The 25,341-nt window shown below is 56.0% G+C and overlaps 1 protein-coding gene across 1 annotated transcript in view; it reads left to right on the top strand.

Moving 5' to 3' along the window:
- The first annotated feature begins 2,435 nt into the window (after positions 1 to 2,435).
- The window catches only part of RAB40C (RAB40C, member RAS oncogene family), a 41,163-nt gene continuing 18,257 nt past the window's right edge, over positions 2,436 to 25,341 (top strand). Inside the window, exons 1-2 of the mRNA XM_030924468.1 lie at positions 2,436 to 2,479; positions 2,622 to 2,794. Coding sequence (XP_030780328.1) covers positions 2,653 to 2,794 — 142 coding nt within the window. The 5' untranslated portion in view covers positions 2,436 to 2,479; positions 2,622 to 2,652. The remainder of the gene's footprint in view (positions 2,480 to 2,621; positions 2,795 to 25,341) is intronic.

Here is a 25,341-nt window from a genome sequence, read left to right as displayed (position 1 = left end):
GCCCCTTCTTGTCCCAGGAGGTGGGAACCAGGCAGCAGTGGCCCACAGCTGGGTCTGGAGAGCATTTTACTTTTTTTTTCTTTTTTAAAAAAGTTTATTTTTGTGAAGACCATAAGAACATTTTTAATTGTTTATTTTTGAGCCACTTTTTTTTCTTTGTTTTTTTTTTTTTTACTGAGACAGAGTCTTGCTCTGTAGCCCAGGCTGGAATGCGGTGGCACAATCTCGGTTCACTGCAACCTCCATTTCCCAAGTTTAAGCAATTCTGCCTCAGCCTTCCAAGTAGCTGGGATTACAGGCACATACCAACATGCCCAGCTAATTTTTGTACTTTCAGTGGAGAGGGGATTATCACCATGTTGGCCAGGCTGGTGTAGAACTCCTGACCTCAGGTGATCCACCCACTTCAGCCTCCCAAAGTGCTGGGATTACAGGCATGAGCCACCGTGCCTGGCCTCAGAAAGTGTTTCTGATTTACATGTTCAGGAAAGGGGGAAACAGCTGCTCACCACTATCCCCGCTTCCAGGCAGCCTCAGAAACCGAGGAGGAAACATCACACCTTTGGTGCTTCCCATCCCTGGAGTGAGGGGCCTCAGGAACTTCACAGCCAGGGCTCAAGTCTGGGCACAGTGACCTCTGGGCAGAAGAGGCTCTCCCTGACCTGCCAGGTTGATTCCGGGTCAGTTAATGCCTGGGGAACGTGGCAAGACGCCATCTCTACAAAAAATACAGAAGTTAGCCGGGCATGGGGGCGCCTATAGTCCCAGCTACTCGGGAGGCTGAGGCTGGAGGATCGCTTGTGCCAGGGAGGTAGAGGCTGCAGTGAGCCGAGATCGCGCCACTGCACTGCAGCCTGGACGACAGAGGGGGCCCTGTTTCAAAAAAGAAAAAACTGGTGTGTCCATATGGTCGCCGCTTAGTCAAGGCCGTGTCTTCAGCTCTGGGGGGCGGGAGGTCACTGGAGGTGTGGGGCCACCCGTCCTGGCGTCCCTCTGGGTGAACAGCACCTGCTCCCAGAGGCACAACCCGGGTCGGGGTCCCTCGGGAGGAGGGTTCTTGCCGGGCTCTGCTCCTCGTCGGCCGGGTAGAGGTGACCGGCTCCGCACCCGGTCTGGAGAGAGCTGCGCTGGGTCGACGCTGACGTTACTGCTTTTACTTACTACTGTAACAGCGTTACTGAGCGCAGAGCACGTATCACAAAGCTCATCCGTTCCAAGAGTCACTGACGTTTAGTAACTTCACCGAGAGTGGCAGGACCATCCCACGACTGTAGGACCTTTTCATCACCCCAGAAAGACCACGTGCCCACTCAACCCCCGACCCCACGCCGGGACCCGCGAACGCGGCCGCCTCGCTCGCCCACGCACCTGCGGCTGCCGGGCCCTGCTGGGACCAGCGCTCGGCGGCGCCCCCGGGAAGAGTGCGGTCCGGGCCCTGGGTCCCCGTCCAGAGGCGCCGCTGCCGCGGTGAGCATGTCAGGCCAGGTCTTGAGCTCGCGCCGGCCGCGCTTCCCGCGTCTCGCGCTGTGGCGGCCGCGTCCCCGGGCGGAAGGCTCAAGCTCGGTGACGCCGCGGGGTTCCAAAACCTCAGCGCCTTCGCAGACTCAGTGGTGACCCAAGGGTCCGCCCCGCCGCCGCCGGACGGAAGTCCCGCCCCCGCCCCGGAAAGGAAGTTCCGCCCCGCCGAGCGCCGATTGGCCGCACCGCCTTGGGGGAGGACGCGCCCAGGACCACCCCACCGCCTCCGCCGAGGTTTCTGCAGTAGCAGGCGGCGTAGCCTGCGAGGGGCTTTCGTTTCCCAGACTCAGCCGCCTTGCCTCGGCCCGAGCGCGCCTGCATCCCGCCGCCCGTCCGCGCGTTGAAGGGGCGGCTACAACCTGGACTTCCGAGCCCCTGATTGGCGAGCGTGCAGGAAAGGGGCAGGGTTAGCAGAGCCGTGATGGACGTGCAAGCGGCCCAATGGCGCCGGCCGGCGAGGGGGCGGTCGAGGACAACGGCGTTGTGGGCCGGGGGCGGGGCAGCCGGTGGCTCTGGGATTTCTCTGGGAGGCAGCCGCAGGGAAGGGAATGATCCTGGTGAACTTGTAATCGAATCAATGGTTCCGGGAAAGCAGGAGGCGAGTGGCCAATGGCGACGGTGATGAGGCAGGCGTCCGCTGTCTCCGCAACGCCGTGTGGGAAAGGGAGGGGCGGTCATGACAGACGGGCGAACAGGCCAATGGCTGAGGGAAAGAGAGCGGCGGGCGACCTATGGTGACGACGGGAAGGCAGGGCGGGGCGTCGAAGAGGCGGTGCGACAGGAGGCCCGGGGGCGCCGTGTAGGACGCGGTGAAGGCGGGGCAATCGTGACGGACGGGCGGACGGGCCAATGGGTTTGGGAGGGCGGGCGAAGGGTGGCCAATGGCGGCGGCGCGGCCGGGGGCGGGGCAGCGCGGCGGCGCTGGTGGTGCGGGAAGCGGCGGGGCGGTGGCGAGCCTGAGGTGCGCCCGGGCGACGGGCTGGGCGGGGCCGGCGCGGGGCTTCGGGCGCGCCCACTCGGCCGCCCTGGGGCGGACGCAACGGGCGCAGGTGCAGCGCGCGGGCTCTCTCACGCCGCGGCCTCACCCGGCGGTGCCTCAGCAGGCGGCCGGCGCTGGGCGCGGGCGGCGCGGCCATGGGCTCGCAGGGCAGCCCGGTGAAGAGCTACGACTACCTGCTCAAGTTCCTGCTGGTGGGCGACAGCGACGTGGGCAAGGGCGAGATCCTGGAGAGCCTGCAGGACGGCGCGGCCGAGTCCCCGTACGCCTACAGTAACGGTAAGGCCCAGCCCGCGGCGCGCGCTGCTACGCGGGGCCGGAGCCCGGCGAGCTGGGCGCGGAGCTCGCCCTCGGCCCGACCCTTCCAAGCGCCGCCGAACGTGCCCAGGAACGCCTTTGCCTGACTTCCAGACCCGGTGGCTCGGCGGCTGCGGGGTGCCCGCGCTCCAGTCCCGAGGTGACGCCGGGGAGCAGGAGGATGGACCAGAGGGGCGCGCCCAGCGGGGACGGTGCCATGGACCCGGGGTCTGGGGGACGGTGTCACGGGTCCAGGATCTCAGGGGAAGGTGTCATGGATCCTGGAGAAGGTGTCATGGGCCTGGGATCATCTGGGGTCCGAAGGAAGGTGTCGTGGGCCTGAGGGAAGGTGTCATGGGTCCAGGATCTGGGGTCTGGGGAAAGGTGTCACGGGCCCAGTAGAAGGCATCATGGATCTAAGGGAAGGTGTTATGGGTCTGGGATCATCTGGGGTCCGAGGGAAGGTGTCACAGATCTGGGGGAAGGCATCATGGATCTAAGAGAAGGTGTCATGGATCTAGGATTATCTGGAGTCCGAGGGAAGGTGTCAGGGACCCAGGTCTGGCGGCAGGTGCTGCTGGACTGCTCTTGGGACCCTGTCTGGAGCATGCACAGATGACAGGCCCTTATAGGCAGACTGTTCCCCGGAGGTATTTACTTACAGTTGAGGGAGTCAACACTTTGTGCTGGAAGAAAATACCTCTGTAATGAGTTACTGAGCATTTTTCTTTTTTTTTTTAATTTTTTTTTTGAGATGGAGTCTCACTCTGTTGCCAGGCTAGAGTGTAATGGCACAATCTCGGCTCACTTCCATCTCCGCCTCCTGGGTTCAAGCGATTCCCCTGCCTCAGCCTCCCGAGTAGCTGGGACTGCAGGTGCACGCCACCACGCCCGGCTAAGTTTTTGTGTGTGTTTTAGTGGAGACGGGGTTTCAGCATGTTGGCCAGGATGGTCTCGATCTCCTGATCTCATGATCTGCCCGCCTCGGCCTCCCAAAGTGCAGGGATTACAGACGTGAGCCACCGCGCCCGGCCTGAACGTTTGTTTTTAACTTCCGGTTGCATGGCTAAAATACACAAGATAGAGCGCATCACTGGGGCTTGCCTGCCTGAGCGTGCCTCTTAATTTAGGTATTCAACATAGCGAAGTGGTTAACAGGGTCAGTGAGACGGCGTGGTCCTCATCACCTCTCATGGGGGCCTGGACCGAATGGGATGTTTCCTTAGAAGACCTGGGTGGCCCCAGATGAACTGGGAGCAGTCAGCATCCAGCCTCCCCATAGTCCATCTGCGCTTCAGGGAATGCCATCTACACTGGCGAACTTACCTCTCCTGGTCCCTGCCCTCTCCCCTTGCTTTGTTTCTTGGGCTCTTGTCTGTCCTGTCTGACTGCCCTGAGCATCTGCTGTTTGCTGAGTTGCTTGCCCTTGGCTGCTGAGAGTGTGGGCACAGCATCCCCCACTCTCTCACTCAGGGGTTGGCAGAGTGTGGGGTTACCTGGACTGACTCTGAGTGCGCTTCCTTCTGGCACGGCTTCAGCAGTGGGCAGCAGCACCAGGGGCTCTGGAAGCTTGTGCTCTTGGCCTCAGCCTGGAGGAGGGGTTGAAAAGGGCCAGGGAGGAAGAGCTCTGGGTCCATTTTTAGGTGGGGGGAAGTGTAAGGCCCACTAGGGGCATTGGGGGCTCACACGTTAAGCCCCTGCACCAGCCACAGCCTCCCGGGCCTGCACTGGACAGCGACTGTCTCAGAGTTGGGAACTCCTGACTCAGGTGGTGGGCGGCCAAGCTGATGGTGCAGGTGGCGTTGCCTTCTAAAGCCTGGCTCCAGGGTGCTGTGCACTCCCAGGAGGCTGGCGGCGTGCGTGTTTGTGCATGTTCAGACGAGCACGGGAAGGGCTGGGCTTCATCAGGGTCAGTGTTTTCCCGGGACATGAATGCTTGCTTCTGAGGGCCAGCTCAGCCACACTGGCCAGCTCCCCTACTCCAACCACAGCACACAGCCAGGAGCTGGAGAGACAGGACCCTCCTTCCTCCCTGTCCCCTTTGTCGGGCTGCGGGGCATTGCCACACTTCCTCTGACATGCTTGCTGAAGTGGGGCCAGTATTGTGTAAGATGTGGAGACCTGCCTGCTTGCAGAGACTTTGGAGGCTCACAGTGGCTTGGACCAGAAGCAGAGAGGAGACTCCACTCTTAGAAAGACACCATGTGCTCTCAGGGCCCGGGACATACTTCCAGGTCCCCGCGGGAGTCCTGTGGCCTCGAGCAGAAAAGGGAGCGCCTCTGCGCTGTGGAACGCGCTTTCCGTGTCTAAGGCCTCAAGGTTAAGACGTGCACAGCACAAGGAGCAGGTCTTTGTGGTCAGGTGGCAGCTTGCCAACCCCAGGGGCCAGCCCTCTTCATCAGGGTGAAGTTGGTGGATCTGAAGGTTTCCCGAGGGGGCTGCGGGGTCTCGGAAACTCAGGAGCAGCTGGTTCTCAGGACTCAGCATCTTGAGAATGTATTCTCCTTTGAAAGAGTTGTAGCAGGAGCTTTAGGTCTCTGGCCCTCATGGGAAGGACGTATGTGTTAAGTTTCGTTGTTTTCTCTCCTTTATTGTGAGGTGCCCTCTGTGTTTCCAGTTTCCATGTTTCTGCAGGGCTCCCCGTGGGGCGGTGGATGCTTGTGACAGGGAGGCCCCTTCTGTGCAGGGCTCGCTGCTCCAGCATGGCCGAGAGCTCCTTCAGCTCACACCAGATCACTTACTTGCCTGTCTAGCACGTTCCTCAGACAGGTGTGTGAGCGTACGTTGCCCTCTCCAGCTTCACAAACAAATGAGTCATCAAAGTGACCTTTTTCTTAGTACTGGCACCTGAGGCAGCAGCGTGTGACTGCATGCCCAGCACCTGTGGAGCCCCTGTGAGCTCTTCCATGTCCCCTAATGCGGGTGTGCGCTGGCTTTCTGGATCTCTAGGTCTGGAAAGGTTTTCCTGTCTTTGACACCCAGCAGTGATCTTAGGGAGTGCTTCATGCTCTCCTCAGGACAAAACAGAGCCCTTTGCATAGAGTGCCTCTGAGTGATGGTGGTGAGTTACCCAGCAGGAATTACGCTTCATCCAGGAGTGTGGGTGGCACACACGGTGGGGAGGAGACAGCTTCAGTTTGGGAGCAAACCTGCAGTCAGGCTCCAGGGTGTGGGCCAGGGTGGTGGGCCCATATTGGCCCTGAGGAACCACCCTCATGGGGTGCACACCCCTCCCCCAAGCCCAGGAAGCATCCTGCTGTGGCCAGGCCCGCTCCTGCTCTGTGAAGGGTGTTGAAGGTCCTGGATGAAGGCAGTTCCTCCCTCTGTACCTTGTCCCCTACAAACCTTCCTGGGAGCGAGTTTGCCTCCAGCCACGTTTGTCAGGGTTTGTGTGCCCAGATCCTGGAAGACTTCAGAAGGGGTTAATCCTCTTGACTTTATTTCTCTCTCTGCTTCTTTGGGAGTCAGTGTTGGTGGAAGCTGCTGAGTGACACTCCGGTCCTTCGAGCCTGGCAAGTTGTGAGGAGAAACGGAGGGAGGCAGTTGTGGACATAGCAAGGCTAACATCGCGGTTGCTGTGGATGTTGGGGTCTGATGGCCACTGAGATGTCTGTGGGGCCACACTCTGCCTGCTGTGCCCATGGGAGCGAGGGCACCCTGTGTGGGAGTCCCAGCTTCTTCGGCTTCACAACTCCCTGAGCTTTCTCCAAACAGTTACAAACATTTCTTCTCATCTGACTTGAAGTTCACGGCTCCAAAGTGGCCAATTCCAGAGGAGACTATCTTCAGAGGCTCCTCTGTGTTTCACTGTCCTGAGTGAAAACCACGTGTGTGTTGTCGGCTGCTTATCCCCAGGGCTAGCTGAGGCTTTTGCGGGAGGTTCTAGCTGTGTGTCTTTAGGTGACTGGACAGCCGTGCATGGCTTCCCTGTGCCTGCTGTTGGTGTTGGGCACCACTGCAGCCCGGAGTCCCTTCTCTTCCCCTGCACTTGATTGGGTTTTGCTCGTTTTCTTTTTTTTCTTTTTTGAGACGGGGTCTTACTTGTCCCCCAGGCTGGAGTGCAGTGGCATGATCTCGACTCACTGCAGCCTCTGCCTTCTGGGTTCAAGCGATTCTCCTGCCTCAGCTCCTGAGTAGCTGGGATTACAGGTACCCGCCACCACACCTGGCTAATTTTTGTATTTTTAGTAGAGACAGGTTTCACCATGTCAGTCAGGCTGGTCTCGAACTCCCGACCTCAAGTGATCCACCTGCCTCGAGGTTTTTGCTCGTTTTTCTGGGGCAGTGTTTTGGGGTTTGCTTTTCCTCTGTGAGGTGCCAGGTTTTCCAGCAGGGTGTTGTTATTGGAGGAACAGGGGTGATCACCATGGTAACAGCTAATGCTGCCAACGTGTGATGAGTGCCTGCCAGCACTGGTGGGTGCTTCCTGCTGTCCCCATGTAGCCTCTGCTGCCACCTGTGAGAAGGCAGCACCACCCCCATTGTGCAGACGAGGGATTGAGGCTCAGGAGGTAGCAGCTGTCGAGGGCGGGCTCAGGGTCTGGAGGAGCTGCCCTGCAGACCTCCTGTGAAGCAGTGGGCTTCATGGCTCTTCCCCCGTCCTCCTCCTCACCTCCACCTGGGCCTGGGGTAACTGCCACACACCTACTTCTGCTGCACCATGTACACTAAGTTCTTCTGAGACCCGAGCCTCAGAGGACCGCCCCAGCCCCAGGGTGACCCTGGGCGGCATCTGGGAACCCACATGTTCAGGAGGTAGGACTTTGTGGGTCATTATAATTTTTTTCTTTCTTTTTTTTTTTTTTTTTGAGACGGAGTCTAACTGTTGCCCAGGCTGGAGTGCACTGGCATGATCTCGGCTCATTGCAGCCTCCGCCTCCCGGGTTCAAGTGATTCTCCTGCCTTAGCCTCCCAAGTAGCTGGGATTACAGGTGCCCACCACCACACCCAGCTAATTTTTTTTTTTTTTTTTTTTTTTTTGAGACGGAGTCTCGCTCTGCCGCCCAGGCTGGAGTGCTGTGGCCGGATCTCAGCTCACTGCAAGCTCCGCCTCCTGGGTTTAAGCCATTCTCCTGCCTCAGCCTCCCGAGTTGCTGGGACTACAGGCGCCCGTCACCGCGCCCGGCTAGTTTTTTGTATTTTTTAGTAGAGACGGGGTTAGTAGACACCGTGTTAGCCAGGATGGTCTCGATCTCCTGACCTCGTGATCCGCCCTTCTCGGCCTCCCAAAGTGCTGGGATTACAGGCTTGAGCCACCGCGCCCGGCCTTCTAATTTTTATATTTATAGTAGAGACGGGGTTTCACTGTGTTGGCCAGGCTGGTCTCAAACTCCTGACCTTGTGATCCACCCACCTCGGCCTCCCAAAGTGCTGGGATTACAGGCTTAAGCCACTGCGCCCGGCTCGTTATAACTTTTTTCAAGACAGCCAGGACCCTGCGACTTGCCAGCTCTGCCTGTACCAGGCCTCCCACCGGGGGCACGCTGTCCCGTACCCCAGAGTACGGGACAGGCCTGAGGGCAGCCCAGTCCCTCCCAAGTGACTTCATGTCCCTGAACTCCGACCGGCCGCCCGCTGGGCATCGGTTCACACTTGCCCTGGTCTCGTGTGGGACACTGCCCCAGAGACACCGCCTTCTGTTGATGGCTGGGACCAGGGCCTCGCTCCTCTCTCTTCCTGGCCTTGCTCATGCTCTGCCCTCAGTCTTTTCCCGGCTCTGGCTGTGGACTTCTCATGAAGGCCCGGTCCTGAGCCCTTGAGTTTTTCTCCCTCATTTCAGACATTTGTTCTGTCATTTATTGGGCATTTTACGAGGTGCTGGGCCAGGAACTGAGGGTGCAAAGGAGAACAAAATACAGACAGTCTTTTTTTTGTTTGTTTGTTTTTTGTTTTTTGTTTTTTGAGGCGGAGTCTCGCTCTGTCGCCCGGGCTGCAGTGCAGTGGCCGGATCTCAGCTCACTGCAAGCTCCACCTCCCGGGTTTACACCATTCTCCTGCCTCAGCCTCCCGAGTAGCTGGGACTACAGGTGCCCGCCACCTCGCCCGGCTAGTTTTTTGTATTTTTTAGTAGAGACGGGGTTTCACCGTGTTAGCCAGGATGGTCTCGATCTCCTGACCTCGTGATCCGCCCGCCTCGGCCTCCCAAAGTGCTGGGATTACAGGCTTGAGCCACCGCGCCCGGCCTGAGACAGTCTTTTCTTTTACATACTTTTGAAAAAATAAGAAAGGGACCTTTAGGATGTGGTGTGGCCGACTGGAGGAGGTTCAGCACGTGGAAGTGCATGGGAGGGATGTGGGCCTCGGCTGCGTGGGGGATGGCTTCCTGGAGGAGGCGCACCTGAGTGAGTCCTGTGATGGGCAGCCCAGGCCAGCGGCCCTCAGATGCAGGAGCTGCTGGTGTCACCAAGCTGTTCAGACCCTTCCCAAGCTCCCCAAGTGGGAGTGCCACTTGTCATCCGGGTTTTGAGAGCATTCCTGGCAAAGACAGCCTGTGCGAGGGGCCTTGGGAGAGGCAAGCAAGCTGGCCCCCAGGCAGGGTTGGGGGTCAAGCGTTCAGCGTTCTCATGACATCTGAAGCCACAGTCCTCTTTCCTTCAGGACTGTCTGTTCTTCCCTGCCTCTTTCCCACCCTCCTGGGCAGGCCCCTCTGTACCTGGGCCTAGGGGTGCCTCCCACCTTTGCTCTGTTCCTGGAGACCATCACCAAAGCCCATCTGTTCTCCCTTCACTGGGCTCCTCCTTCCTCCCTCCCTCCCTCCCTCCCTCCTTCCTTCCCTCCCTCCTTCCCTCCCTCCTGACCGGGCTGCTCCTGCCTCCCTCACTCCTTCCTTTCCTCCCTCCCTGGCTCCTGGGCTCCTGGGCTCCTGGCTGGGCTGCTCCTGCCCCCCTCCCTCCCTCCCGGCCAGCCACACCAAGCAGAGTTGTGCCTGAGAGCTCCCACGGCCAGCTATGAATGAGGGCAGCAGGCCACTGGGTTCTGGAGGTTTCCAGAGCCACTCCTGGACTCATCCATGTGTGGTGAGGTTCCTTCTGTTTAACTCCATGCTGTGGAGACAAACCCACCTCTCCCTGAGAGGGTGCTGGACTATGAGATTGATTGTGTGTCTGGTTTAAATTATGGTAATTGTGCTGAATTTTGTTGGTTTAAGACAGAGTTTTGCTTTTGTTGCCCAGCCTGGAGCATAATGGCGTGATCTTGGCTCACTGCAACCTCTGCCTCCCAGGTTCAAGCGATTCTCCTGCCTCGGCCTCCCCAAGTAGTTGGGATTACAGGCCCCCACCACCATGCCCAGCTAATTTTTGTATTTTTAGTAGAGATGGGGTTTCACCATGTTGGTCAGGCTGGTCTCAAACTCCTGATCTCGTGATCCATCCGCCTTGGCCTCCCAAAGTGCTGGGATTACAGGCGTGAGCCACCACGCCCGGCCTCTGTACAGTTTTGTAAGTTGGGCTGGCATGGCCTTACTTAAATGTTCAGGAAACTGTTAAGTTAGTAGGTACAATATTTAATGTTAAGTTTGTACAGTGGCCAGATGCCAGAACTTTTGGACAAGTGAGTTAATGTCCACCTCCAGTCGTTAGCACTTGCTCTCAGTGCTTGCATGTAGCAGGGCAAATGCTTGCACGGCAGGTGCACGGCAGTGCCAGCCAGGTCTCTCACAGGGTGGTGTGGACACAGATGACTCTTGGGTTGAGCACACATGTTGTGGCTTGCATGATGAGCTGAACTGAACAGTATTTCAGGAAGGAAGCCACGTGGGGGAGCTGAGAGGTGGGCGGGAAGGACACAAGGGAGGGATCTGGATCCTTGCAGGTACTTTCGCCTCTTGTTCTATTTGAAGATTGCAGCTGGGAAGGTGCGAAGTTGCTGGTCCCAGAAAAGCTGCCCCCTACCCTGGTCTGGAGCCCCTGTGAGCTGGCGTAGAGTAGGAAGGGGCTGCATCGCAGCTGGGTCCTTCCCTGGGCTGCGTGTAATACGGGTAACACCCCACGGAGGGCTGTTCTGGGGCCCAGGGGCCATGTCAGCCAAGGTGTCGTCTGCCGGGTATTTGGAGAAAGCAGGGAAAGGTGTCGGTGTCCAGCATCCTGGTGCAGAGAACACTGCCGAACCAATATGAGAAGGCGGGGAGACTGCTTGTCTGGCTGGGTTGACTTCCTGGGCGGTCGGGAGAGGGATGTGCAGACTGTGGCACTGGCGGGTGTCAGTGACCAGACGTTGTGGAGGTGGTGGGGAAGAGGAGCAGCTGTAGGAAGAAGGCCTGCCTACCAAGACCGTGGTCTGTGGGCACCCTCAGGGCAGGAGCTGGGTGGAAAAGGGGCCTCTTCGGTCCTCTCGAAAGCAATGTAAACAGATGGCAACAGGCTGCACTCGCACTCTGAGCCTAAGGTAGGGAGGAGGCTCCTGAGCCAACCTGGGGATGACAGCGCTCTCTTGCTGAGATCAAGATTTTGAGTACAGCAGAGATTTCTGGACATTTGTCCTTCAGAAATTAGAGGGACAAGGGCATGGGTGCTGTGGAGGGGTAGGGACCCATGGGTGTGGGACAGAAGACCAGGGAAGGACCAGATACCCTGAGTGCCTCTGCCCACCAAGCTGCTGCACGTGGAGGTAGCAGGGGAGGTGATCCAGGCGAGGCGGGATGGGAGGGGCTCAGGAGCAGCCAGGCCCTAGTGCTGGTGACGAGGGGGGTGGTGGGCAAGGGCATATGGAAGGGTCTTCTGACCACGGTGTGCAGAGGGCTTGGTGCTGGGGGGCCCGGAGCGGTGGAACGGGTGCAGGAAAGAGTGGGTCCCATATTCCCAGATGGCAGAGTGGAAGCAGAGGCTCTCGGCCCCCAAACAGCCTTCGCCGTCTTTACAGTGAACAGAGTCTGCAAACCAAACTGGGAAGGATTTGAATCCTGGATGGGTGATGTGGGCCTGGCTGCGTAAACTGGCCCTGCCCATCCCATGAGAGGGAAAGCTATCCAGCATCTTTTTTTTTTTTTTTTAATTTGTGTTTTTTGAGACAGAGTCTTGCTCCGTTGCCCAGGGTGGAGTTCAATGGCGCAATCTCAGCTCACTGCAACCTCTTGAGCCTCCTGGGTTCAAGTGATTCTCCAGCCTCAGCTTCCTGAGTAGCTAGGATTACAGGCATGTACCACCACACCTGGCTAATTTTTTATATTTTTAGTAGAGATGGGGGTTTTACTGTGTTGGCCAGGCTGGTCTTGAACTCCTGACCTCAAGCAGTCCACCCACCTCAGCTTCCCAAAGTTGGTGGAATTACCGGCATGAGCCACTGTGCCCAGCCCAGCTTAGCATCTTTGGAAAAGAGCAGAGGGCTGGGCGCGGTGACCCACACCTGCAATCTCAGCACCTTGGGAGGCCAAGGTAGGCGGAGTGCTGGAGCCCAGGAGTTTGAGACCAGCCTGGGCAACAGAGTGAGACCCCACCTCTACAAAAAAAAAAAAAAAAAAAAAAAACAGGCCAGGCGTGGTGGCCTATAATCCCACCACTTTGGGAGGCTGAGGTAGGTAAATCACGAGGTCAAGAGATTGAGACCATCCTGGCCAACATGGTGAAACCCCGTCTCTACTAAAACTACAAAAATTGGCCGGGCGTGGTGGCTCACGCCTGTAATCCCAGCATTTTGGGAGGCTGAGGCGGGTGGATCATGAGATCAGGAGATTGAGACCATCCTGGCTAACATGGTGAAACCCTGTTTCTATAAAAATACAAAAAATTAGCTGGGCGTGGTGGCGGGTGCCTGTAGTCCCAGCTACTTGGGAGGCTGAGGCAAGAGAATGGCATGAACCCAAGAGGCGGAGCTTGCAGTGAGCCGAGATTGCGCCACAGACTCCAGCCTGGGTGACAGAGTGAAACTCTGCCTCAAAAAATGTGTATATAAATTCAAATACAAACATTAGCTGGGCTTGCTGCCACATGCCTGTAGACCCAGCTACTTGGGAGACTGAGGCAGGAGAATTGCTTGAACCTGGGAGGCAGAGGTTGCAGAGAGCCGAGATCGCGCCACTGCACTCCAGCTTAGTGACAGAGCAAGACCCTGTCTCTAAAAATAAAAAATAAAGAAAAGAGGATGGAAGAAGAGAAGAGCCGAGACCTGGAAATGGGCAGGTACTTTACAGTTTGTACAGCGGCTGGATATAAGAACCTCATGTCAACCCTGAGTGAAGATGTAGGCCGGGCGGTCAAGCACAGCACTCTCCAGCAGCTCCGACAGCATGGGCCACCCGGCGGGAGCCCGTGTGCTGCTTTCCCTGCCCTGGGCCGGCGGCTGCTGGTGGGCTTTCGCCTGACTTCCTGGATAACAGTGTTGTCTGCCACCTGGGCACAGCACCACCTGGGCACAGCAGGGAGAGCCTGTGTGTCAGACCTCACTGGGAGGGGCGGTAATAGGCTAGATGACATCAGAATTCAGGACTCTGAACACAAACACAGTGACACTGATCAGGGTTGCCAAGGTGCTGTGTTTGGGTCCAGAAAATCACTGCTGCAGGGGAGGGGAGTGCGGCCAGAGCCCAGGCCCCCACCCCTGCCGAAGCTTCCACTGACAGGGGACCCTGCTCTGCCTGTGCCACCGGCTTTGCTCTGAGGGGTGTCTGTGTCCTCAGGCTCTGCCAAGGCAGTAGCAGGCTGATGTCTGCCCATGTCGGCCAGCCACAGCCCTAGTGGTTGCCCACGGAGGCTTGTGCCCACCTGATTCCTGCCTGAGAGGAATCTCTGGGTCAGCCGATGCCAGCAGGACCCGCGTCTCCTGGTCAGCAGGGAGGAGGCGACTTCCCTCGGGGCCATGCCGTGCCTCCTCTGTGTGCACGGCTGCCATGGCTGCTTCTGTCCATAGGTAGATCTGTGAAAATGCACGCCCCGGGCGTTCGTGAGTGTCAATGTGGGTTCAGCAAGGTTTTGTTCCCTTGGGGCATCACACTCCTTTCCTGTCGGGTTTGGGACTCACATGGCCCCCTTGATGTTGGAGCCTCTTCAGGCGGCACCTGCGTCCTGGGCTATGCCCTGAGTTCCTGGAGCTCCCTGCGTCCTGGCACAGCCTGGTACTTCCAGCAGATGTGGTTCCTGCCTGCCCTGGAAGTGGCCATCTCTCTAAAGAGGCTGGGTCCTCTTGGTGGGGAGAGAGAGAGAGAGTACGTCAGCTTCTTACATTCCGTTATTAAAACTTGAGTATATGCCAAAGAGTAATAACAACAGTAATAGCAGCAAGTGCAAAGCGTAAGTAATAAGAATGGATGTCACCTAACCTGCTGACTTTAAAATACTGTTATGTTGGACTTTTTAAAAGAGCTTTTGTGCCAGCCATGCATGGTGGCTCACGCCTGTGATCCCAGCACACTGAGAGGCTGAGGCAGTCTGATCAAGAGATCAAGACCGTCCTGACCAACATGGTGAAACCCCGTTTCTACTAAAAATGCAAACATTAGCTTGGTGTGGTGGTGGGCACCTGTATTGCCAGCTACTCAGCAGGCTGAAGCAGGAGAATCGCCTGAACCTGGGGAGGCAGAGGTTGCAGTGAGCCGAGTTTGCACCACTGCACTCCAGCCTGGGCGACAGAGTGAGACTCTATCTCAAAAAAAAAAAAAAGCTTTGGTGCCTGAGTGCATCGCATAGACAGTTTAACCCATAAGTCATTATCAGCAAGTGGTGACCGCTCAGGTTTTTGCCTGTGGGGGAACAGCAAGGTTTTGATTCCAGTCTCAGTGTTGTGAAGAGTTGGCAGTCACACTGTGACAGAGCCTGGTGTGTGGCAGCCGCGTGAGGCTCTCCTGGGCTCCTCTGGAGGCAGGGTCCCTCCAGCCTCCCAGGAGCAACCTGCCCCTCTGTCTGCCTCTGCATTTAACCCTTAGCCTCCCTGCTGAGCCGCCTCCTGGTCATTAGCGTTGAAGCTCTTCCCTCTTGGTTTAGTTTTCCTCACTGTGCCTACTGCTCGTGTCTGGAATAGAGATAGAAGATGTAGCGCCCGTGTGTGTGGAGCTGGTTTTTTAAAAAAACTGTAATACCAAAAAGTATGATTTTTTGTGTATTATCCACACCATCAAGGCTGTATCACTAAGTATCTGCTCATTCTGAAAGCATCCGTCCTTTCTGAATTGAAATGAAAGAACAGGAGAAACCATTTGTGTCCAGCCTGTTCGAGGTGTTACATTGGCCCTAGCTGGGCTGGGCAGAAGGCTGTTCTCCCCGGAGCATCAGTGTCCCCACGTCAGTTTCCAGAGCTGGGTTGCCGCGGTCCGGCTCAGCGTGAGTTTGCTCAGGTGTGTGCTGAGCGCCCCTGTGCACTGGACTCTGGGCAGGGCAGGTCCCCACCACACCCACGTCAGGTGGGGCGATTTGATCCTTATTGGGACTGTTCCCCCAGTCTCAGTTCACCAGGGCCACACGTATGGTGCCCAGACAGGAGATTCTAATGAAAAATAGAATTGTAATCCTAAAATTACACAAGAGGGAATGCTTATAAGTTTATCAAATATTAAAATATGACAACATAGGACTGGGTGTGGTGGTGCACGCCTCTCATCCCGGCTACTTGGGAGGTCAAGGCAGGAGGATCCCTTGAGACCAGGAGTTCAGACTAGGCAACATAGCAAGACCCTATCCCTACAAAAAAAGTTAAAAAAAAAAAATGGGCCAGGCACGGTGACTCACGCCTGTAATCCCAGCACTTTGGGAGACCGAGGTGGGTGGATCACTTGAGGTGAGGAGTTTGAGACCAGCCCGGCCAGTATGGTGAAACTCCGGGCGTGGTGGCGCATGTCTGTAATCCAGCTACTCGGGAGGCTGAGGTGGGAGAATCACTTGAACCCGAGAAGGGGAAGGGGGAGGTTGCAGTGAGCCGAGACCGTGCTACTGCACTCCAGCCTGGGCAATAGAGAGGTTCTCCGTCTTAAAAAAAATAAAATAAAAGTGGCCGGGCACGGTGGCTCATGCCTGTAATCCCAGCACTTTGGAAGGCTAAGGCAGGCGGATCACGAGGTCAAGAGATCGAGACCATCCTGGCTAACGCGGTGAAATGCCGTCTCTACTAAAAATATAAAAATTAGCTGGGTGTGGTGTCAGGCACGTTTAGTCCTAGCTACTCGGGAGGCTGAGGCAAGAGAATCGCTTGAACCTAGGAGGCAGAGGTTGCAGTGAGCTGAGATCACATCACTGCACTCCAGCCTGGGTGACAGAGCTCTCAAAACAAAACAAAACAAAACAAAACACTACTGATTTGGAGACACATTTAATGATTAGTCAGTGAAGTGGGTATGCCTGATATCTTAAGTATGTAAAATAACCGTGGAGTCAAATATGCAACGTTAGCAGTGGTCATCTCTGTTTTTGTTTTGTTGTTTTTTGTTTTATTAGAGAGACGGGGTCTCACTCTGTCTCCCAGGCTGGAGTGCAGTGATCATAGTTCACTGCAGCCTCAAATTCCAGGGTTCTAGTGATCCTCCCACCTCAGCCTCCCAAGTAGCTGAGACCACAGGCATGCACCCCAACACCTGGCTAATTTTTTAATAAATTATTTTTTTATTTTTGAGACAAAGTCTCATTCTTGTCCCCCAGGCTGGAGTACGATGGTGCGATCTCGGCTCACTGCAACCTCCGCCTCCCGGGTTCAAGCGATTTTCCTGCCTCAGTCCCCCAAGTAGCAGGGGTTACAGGCACCTGCCACCATGCCTGGCTAGTTTTTTGGTACTTTTTTTTTGTAGAGATGGGGTTTCACCATGTTGGCCAGGCTGGTCTCGAACTCCTGACCTCAGGTGATCCACCCACCTCGGCCTCCCAATGTGCTGGGATCACAAGCATAAGCCACTGTGCCCGGCCAATAAATTATTTTTGTAGTGATAAGTTCTTGCCGTGTTGGCTAGGCTGGTCTTGAACTCCTGGGCTCAAGTGATTCTCCCACCTTGGCCTCCCAAAGTGTCGAGATTCCAGGTGTGAGCCACGGTGCACAGCCAGAAATGAGTCTTAAAGTGGACATGCAATTGGGGTTTAAGCCACACTAAGCTGGATTTGTAATCATTGAAAATAATCTGAGAGCTACAGGATCTGCTCCTTAAAAGATGGGCAAGGAGGCCGGGCGCGGTGGCTCGCGCCTGTAATCCCAGCACTTTGGGAGGCCGAGGCGGGTGGATCACGAGGTCAGGAGATCGAGACCATCCTGGCTAATATGGTGAAACCCCATCTCTACTAAAAATACAAAAAAAAACATTAGCCGGGCGTGGTGCCTGTAGTCCCCGCTACTTGGGAGGCTGAGGCAGGAGAATGGCGTGAGCCTGGGAGGCAGAGCTTGCAGTGAGCCGAGATCGCATCACTGCACTCCAGCCTGGGTGAAGGGTGAGAGTCCCTCTCAAAAAAAAAAAAAAGATGGGTGAGGAGAATTTTTTTTTAAGAGAGGGTCTCGGCCGGGCGTGGTGGCTCATGCCTGTAATCCCAGCACTTTGGGAGGCCAAGGCGGGCGAATCACAAGGTCAGGAGATCGAGACCACGGTGAAACCCTGTCTCTACTAAAAATACAAAAAATCAGCTGGGCGCGGTGGCGGGCGCCTGTAGTCCCAGCTACTCAGGAGGCTGAGGCAGGAGAATGGCGTGAACCCGGGAGGCGGAGCTTGCAGTGAGCTGAGATTGCTCCACTGCACTTAAGCCTGGGCGACAGAGCAGGACTTCCTCCCAAAAAAAAAAAAAAAGAGATAGGGTCTCACTGTGTTGCCCAGACTGGTCTTGAACCCTGGGGCTGAAGCAATCCTCCTGCCTTGGCCTCCTGAGTAGCTGGGACCGGAGCTGTGTTTTTTGTTTTTTGTTTTCTTAATGTTCTGTGTTTGGCCAGGTGTTCTGTGCCAAGCGTGCCTGCTCTTTGTAGACACGAGAGCCCTTTTGGCTTGTTGTGGGTTTTAAGGCGTTAAGTAAAAGCTCTAGCTTCACAGGAAACTGGTCCACAAACTGCTCTAGAATTTCTTCTGACATTTGGCATGCTGGTGTAGACAGACACATTTGAAATTTGTTAAGGTAACTTTTCCTTCTTTTACTGTCCTCAGGCAGGCAGGTGCCGGTTTGCCAGCAATGGGGTTGGTGGACATGGGTCATCCTTGTTTCAGAAGACATCCGAGGGCGTGGCATGCCGGGAGCTTGAATGAGGAGTGCCGGCCCGTGCATAAATGATGTCCAGCCCCAGGTCTTCCGGGACAGGCAGCGTCTTCACGTCCGGCTCTGATGTGTGTTCAGGCTCTCTTGTAGGGTAATCCAGTCCCCTCATCCTTCAGAAAGACCTACTAATCCGAATTCAAGGCAGATCAATACCCTGTGGGTTTGTTTTAAAATCAATTTTATTGGGAGATGATGTCTGTGTAATAAATGTACTTTCTTTGCATGTACGGTTCTATGAGTTTTGGCCCATGTAGGTACCTATGCAGCCAGTACCCTCATCAAAATCAGGAGCACTTGCACCCTCCTCCCAGAAAGCCCCCCAGCCCCCAGCACTCAGCTTCCATCACCATGGGCTGCTTTTTCCTGTTCCGGCCATCGTGGACAGGAAGCAGATCCTGGTTTCTTTTGCTCCGCAGTTTTGAAACTCATTCATGATGTACGATGTAGATTCTTCTTTTTTGTTCCCAAGTCATGTTCCTTTGCACGAATATACCCCAGTTTGTTTATGCATTTACCTTGTTGATACACATTTGGGTTATTTTCTGGTTTGGGGTATTATGAATAATGCTGCTATGAACGAGTTCTTGTTTTTTCTTTTTTCTTTTCCTTCTTTTTTTGAGACTCTCACTCTGTCGCCCAAGCTGGAGTGCAGTGGTGTGATCTTGGCTCACTGCAAGTTCGGCCTCCTGGGTTCACACCATTCTCCTGCCTCAGCCTCCCAAGTAGCTGGGACTACAGGCGCCTGCTACCACGCCCGGCTTATTTTTTTTTTATTTTTTTTTTTTATTTTTTTTTTTTAGTAGAGACGGGGTTTCACCATGTTAGCCAGGATGGTCTCCATTTCCTGACCTCGTGATCTGCCCACGTCGGCCTCCCAAAGTGCTGAGATTACAGGCGTGAGCCACCGCGCCAGGCCTAAAACTTTTTTTTTTAATTATATTTTTTTTGGTAAAATACAGAAAACATGTCATTTTAGCCATTTGCAGGGATACAGTTCAGTGGCACTAGCACTAAACTATAACTAGAATACGCATGAGTCCTTCTGAAGGCGTTTCTCTTAGGTAGATATCGAAGAGTGGAATTGCTATCATACATGATGAGTGTACGTTTTATTAGATTGCCCAGCCTGGGCAACATAGTAAGAACCCGTTGCTATAAACATATTTAAAAAATTAGCCTGGGGCTGGGTGTGGTGACTCGACTGTAATCTCAGCATTTTGGCAGGCCGAGGCAGGCGGATCACTTGAGGTCAGGAGTTCAAGACCAACCTGGCCAACGTGGTGAAACCCCGTCTCTACTAAAAATACAAAGTTAGACTGGTGTGGTGGCAGTGCTTGTGGTCCCAGTTACTCGGGAGGCTGAGGCAGGAGAATCACTTGAACCCGGGAGGTGGAGGTTGGAGTGAGCTGAGACTGTGCTGCTGCACTCCAGCCTGGGCAACAGAGTGAGACTCTGTCTCAAAAAAATAAATTAGCCTGGTGTGGTGGCGCACACTTGTGATAGTCTTAGCTCCTCAGGAGGCTGAGGCAGGAGGATTGCAGGATCCCAAGGTGGAGGCTGTAGTGAGCCATGATTGTCCCACTACACTCCAGCCTGAGCGACACAGTGAGACCCGATCTCAAAAAAGAAAACCGTTTTGTAAAGGTGCCCTATGGTTTCACATAGTCCCATCAGCAATGCATGAGAATTCCAGGTGCTCCACATCTTTGCTAACTTTTGATGTCAGCTTTCCATCTTTTAATTAATCAACTTTATTGAGGTGTAATTTGTGTACAAAAATCCCCTTTCCAAGTCTGCAATTCAGTGAGTGCGGACAGGCATGCCGGCCTGAGAAAGCATCAGCCCTCGCAGCCTCGCCCTCTGCAGGCCTCTCACACCCTGCCCCCGGCCTGGCAGCTGCTGGTCTGTGTCTCTGTAGACTCATCTGCCTTGTCTCGTTTTCACGTAAATGGAGCCACGCAGGGCGAACTCTCCTGTGTCTGCTGCCTTCTTTCCACATCTTCTGGGTGAGCTTCGGCCACGTGGTTGAAAGCGGTTGCTCCCTTGCTTCCTGCGCTGAGTGGCCTCCGTGTGCACGAGGCTGCAGTGCGTTTGCTCCACTCTAGATGGGCTTGGGATGGTTTCCATGTTGGGTGATTCTCGCCGTGCTCCTGTGAGAAGTCTCAGAGGCGTCTGGTGAACACAGGTGCCCGTTTCTGTTGGGATGTACTGAGGAGTGGAAGCTGGGCTGTAGGACCTCTGTAGATGCTGCCGAGCCATTTTCCAAAGCACTCACCCAGTTTCTGTCCCACAGGAGGGAGGGAGAGTCCTGTCTGTTCTAAGTCCCGCCTTCCTTTTAGCCATGCTGACTGCTGCAAGCTTGTGTCTTTGTAACAACTATAGAATGTTTCTGTTCTCTCAGTAACTGTTCCCCAGTGGGTGGATTTTTAGTTTGGATCCAGTTTATTTCTAATCAATACAGGGCCACCATAGATGGCCTTCGGTGGTTTCCACCTTTCTATTCCTTTATCTGTGACTGCTGTCACTCGTCCTCTCAGTCCTCAGTCCAGTGTGGGTTTCCCTGGCTGGGGCATCGCTTTTTGCAGGCCCTAATCGAGGTGTTGGCTGGGGCTTTGCCTTCTGAAGGCCCTAGAGGAAGATGTTCCCTTGCTCATTGGGAGGTTGGCAGAATTCCGTTCTTGCTGGTGGTAGGACTGGCAGCAGCACCTTGCTGGGTGCAAGCCGACCCTTTCCCGGTTCTCCAGGCTGCCTGCATTCTTCACAGAGGGCCCTTGCCCGTTTGCAGAGCCAGCACCGGCGGGTGAAGTCCCTCTAGTGCTTTGACTCTCCTTCTATCTCATCTGTAGCTCAGCCGGGAAAGGCGGTTAAGGACTTGTGTAGTTAATTGGCCCCACCCAGATAATCCCGGATGATCTCCCACCTCGAGATTGCATACCTTAGTCCTGTCTGCAGAGTCCCATGCTGGCAACTCAGCAGCAAACAGCCCCTGCACTGTGCCCTGCAGGAACATGGCTGCTGGTGGCAGGCTGGCTCTGACAGACAGACTGCCATGTGAGCCACTGCCACGTGAGCCAAGGAACCTCCACTCCCGAGCCGAGGGTGGTACACAGGCTCAGCAGCCAGCCTTCCTTGGCTGCCTTACAGCAACTCTGCTGACAGTCCCTGGGCAGATCGGCCTCCATGGGCAGGGGCACAGGTGCCATGTCCACTCCCCCAGACCACCAAGATGTTGGTGACTGTTGAAAACAAAGTCGCCTGGGCACACTGGCTCACGCCCGTCATCCCAGCACTTTGGGAGGCTGAGGCAGGCAGATTAACCGAGGTCAGGAGTTTGAGACCAGCTTGGCCAACATGGTGAAACCCCATCTCTACTAAAAATACAAAAAAATTAGCTGGGCTTGGTGGTGGGCACCTATAATCTCAGCTACTCGGGAGGCTGAGGCAGGAGAATCGCTTGAACATGGGAGGTGAAGGTTGCAGTGAGCTGACATTGCGCCACCGCACTCCAGCCTGGGCAACAAGAGTGAAACTCCATCTCAAAAAAAAAGAAAACAAAGTCGCATCTGGTAAAGCAGACAAAAAAGAAAAAAAAAAAAAAACGAAGTTGCACCTGGTAAAGCAGATGCCTCAGTGACGTTTTCAGTCCCCTTCCTCCCCCTCCACTGCCCGTTTTCAGATAGATGCTGTGAGATCCCTCCCAAAGGGTGCCCGAGTCTGCACCAGGCAATATGCTGTGCCCGTCCCCACCTCCCTCCACACCTTCCTGGGCGCCCTCCACGCCCATGTACTCGCTGGTTCTCACGCTGCTAGGAAGAAGTACCCGAGACTGGGTCATCTGTAAAGAAAAGAGATGTAATTGACTCACAGTTCCGCAGGGCTGCAGAGGCCTCAGGAAACTTAGAGTCATGACGGGAGATACCTCTTCACAGGGCAGCGCGAGAGAGAATGAGTGCAGAATGAAGCGGGAAGCCCGTTCTAAAACACCATCAGGTGTGGGGAGAACTCACTCACCCTCACGAGAACAGCACGGGGGGAACCGCTCCCATGATTTAATTATCTCTACCTGGCCCCGCCCTCAACCCCTGGGGATTAGTCAAGGTGAGATTTGGGTAGGGACACAGCCAAACCTTATTGCTCCTGCTCAGCTCCCACCTGGCCCTCTGTCCCCTGAGCCTGCTCAGCCCCCACCTGGCCCTCTGTCCCCTGACCTCAGCTCCCACCTGGCCCTCTGTCCCCTGAGCTCAGCTCCCACCTGGTCCTTTGTCCCCTGAGCTCAGCTCCCACCTGACCCTCTGTCCCCTGAGCCTGCTCAGCTCCCACCTGGTCCTCTGTCCCCTGAGCTCAGCTCCACCTGGTCCTCTGTGCCCTGAGCTCAGCTCCCACGTGGCCCTCTGTGCCCTGAGCTCAGCTCCCACGTGGCCCTCTGTGCCCTGAGCTCAGCTCCCACCTGGCCCTCTGTGCCCTGAGCTCAGCTCCCACCTGGCCCTCTGTGCCCTGAGCTCAGCTCCCACCTGGCCCTCTGTGCCCTGAGCTCAGCTCCCACCTGGCCCTCTGTGCCCTGAGCTCAGCTCCCACCTGGCCCTCTGTGCCCTGAGCTCAGCTCCCACCTGGCCCTCTGTCCCCTGAGCTCAGCTCCCACCTGGCCCTCTGTGCCCTGAGCTCAGCTCCCACCTGGTCCTCTGTCCCCTGAGCTCAGCTCCCACCTGGCCCTCTGTCCCCTGAGCCTGCTTAGCTCCCACCTGGTCCCCTGTCCCCTGAGCCTGCTCAGCTCCCACCTGGTCCTCTGTCCCCTGAGCTCAGCTCCCAGGTGGCCCTCAGTCCCCTGAGCTCAGCTCCCACCTGGCCCTCTGTCCCCTGAGCCTGCTCAGCTCCCACCTGGCCCTCTGTCCCCTGAGCTCAGCTCCCACCTGGCCCTCTGTCCCCTGAGCCTGCTCATCTCCCACCTGGCCCTCTGTCCCCTGAGCTCAGCTCCCACCTGGCCCTCTGTCTCCTGAGCTCAGCTCCCACCTGGTCCTTTGTCCCCTGAGCTCAGCTCCCACCTGGTCCTCTGTCCCCTGAGCCTGCTCAGCTCCCACCTGGTCCTCTGTCCCCTGAGCCTGCTCAGCTCCCACCTGGCCCTCTGTCCCCTGAGCTCAGCTCCACCTGGTCCTCTGTGTCCTGAGCTCAGCTCCCACCTGGCCCTCTGTCCCCTGAGCTCAGCTCCCACCTGGTGGTCCTCTGTCCCCTGAGCTCAGCTCCCACCTGGTCCTCTGTCCTTGCCTCACCCCAAAGGGCTGGGCGCCGGGACCGGCAATGCAGAGGCCAAGCCTGGGAGGCCCAGGATGCTGGCTTCAGGCTGCCAATCCGTGGCCCTCAGTCCCATCAGGACCCTTCTAGACAAATGGTTGTGGCATTCCCTTTACCATCCTGAAAAGAATGAAACTCGACTGGCCATGGTGGCTCACGCCTATAATCCCAGCACTTTGGGAGGCTGAGGCAGGTGGATCACTTGAGGTCAGGGGTTCGAGACCAGCCTAGCCAACATGGTGAAACCCCATCTCTACTAAAAATACAAAAAAAATAGCTGGGCGTGGTGGCGGGCACCTGTAGTCTCCCTACTTGGGAGGCAGAGGCACAAGAATCACTTGAACCCAGGCGGTGGAGGTTGCCATGAGTCGAGATTGCACCACAATTGTGTGGCAGGTCATACCTGTCATCCCAGCCCTTTGGGAGGTCAAGGTAGGCAGATTGCTTGAACCCAGGAGCTCAAGACCAGCCTGGGCAACATAGTGAAACCCCTGACTCTACAAAAGATACAAAATTAGCCAGGTGTGGTGGTGGACACCTGTAGTCCCAGCTACTCAGGAGGCTGAGGTGTGAGGAGCACATGAGCCCAGGAGTTGGAGGCTGCAGTGAGCCTTGATCACACCACTGCACTCCAGCCTGGGTGACAGAACGAGACCCCTTCTCAAAAAATAAAAGCGTGGACTGATGAGGTCAGAGAGGTTTGACTGTTTGGGAACAGGGGTGCTGCCATGGCTGAGTAAGGGGCCATGGGAGCCCCTCTCAATGCCACGTGAGGGGACGGGGAGGTCAGGCAGTGCCTGGTGTGGTTCCCAACAGCAAGCACAGGAGATTTATTCTCTGGGAAAATTGAGTCGTGGACACCAGACGCCAGGGGGCATGGTGGGGGATGGGGTGGCGGGGGACAGGGTGGCGGGCAGCTGGTGGCCTGAGCAAGCCTCCTTACCTGGAAACCCAGTCCCACTGGCATGCAGATGGGAGCCCGTGGCAGGATAATGGCAGGATAACCGTCAGCCCAAAAGAAGTAGCCTCCAGACGTTGCCGGGAGCCCCAACTTAGAAGCCAGAGTCACCAGCTTCCTGGTGGCTACTTAGGGTCTGTCCTTGAGGGTCCCCAGAATGTGAGGAAAGACCCAGACAGACAGGAAAAGAGCTCAGGGAAGAACATTGTACCAATGGCGTCGTCAGAGATGCCGCATCCAACAATGAAGAGCCGGACGCTGCCAGAGGGGAATTGCTCAGAGCACCGGAAGGAGCTTTTAGAAATTATAAATAAGCAGCATATTTTTCAAAAGCCATAAAAGGGCAGAAAAGAAAGTTGAGGACATCTCCCAGAAAATAGAACCAAAAGAGATTAAAAAACAACTGGGCGATCCCTGCAGTGGTTACCCTGGCTGGCGCGGCTCAGGATGGAGGGCGGGAGCCTCTGTGGGGGAACTGAGGCACGTCAGGATGTGTCTCCAGACTGCAAGGGCCTCAGAATACGAAAAAGACCACCCAGGACAATGTGGGCAAAGAAAATGCCTTAAAAGCTTTTAGAAAACAGAATGGGTCCCACAGGAGGGTGGGGACGTGAACAGCACCGGCCTGGTGCCTTGGGCGCCAGGCCAGGGCCAGATGTCGCTTCACACCAGCCTGGCTGGGAGTCCGCTTGCTGGAACTTGGTCTCCTGTAACTGCTGGGGACATGGCACCCCGTGCAGTAGACAGAACCAGCAGCCCAGGTGCTGATGGCTTTGCTCTGGTGGCAGGACAGGTGTTCCTCCCTTCCTCAGTGTCCCCTGAGGTCAGAGCACCTGTCCCGGGGGAGCCGGCTCTCCCACGTGGCTGACCAGGACGCTGCTGTGTGTCTCATGGGGTTGTGTTCAGTCGGCCTAGAGGCAGCGCCTGGCTGGGGCTAGATGAGTGAGAGGTTTGTTGGGAACAGTAAACCTGAGGTGGTGAGCAAGGCCTGCGGCGCCCAGCGGATGAGGAGGAGAGCAGGAGGGAGGGTGGCAGGAGTTGCTGGTGCCGCATGAGGCCTCAGGGGACCTGCAGGGAGCAGCTGACCCTCACTGGCGCTCTTGCCTTTTCACTGAACCGGGTGTTCGCTTAGCTTATTTTTGAAAAGA

This window comes from Rhinopithecus roxellana, chromosome 20 (genome assembly GCF_007565055.1).
Source record: "Rhinopithecus roxellana isolate Shanxi Qingling chromosome 20, ASM756505v1, whole genome shotgun sequence".
NCBI classification, from domain to species: domain Eukaryota; kingdom Metazoa; phylum Chordata; class Mammalia; order Primates; family Cercopithecidae; genus Rhinopithecus; species Rhinopithecus roxellana.
The sequence above is the reverse complement of the archived record's forward strand: the minus strand, read 5'-3'. Positions and strand labels throughout refer to the sequence as shown.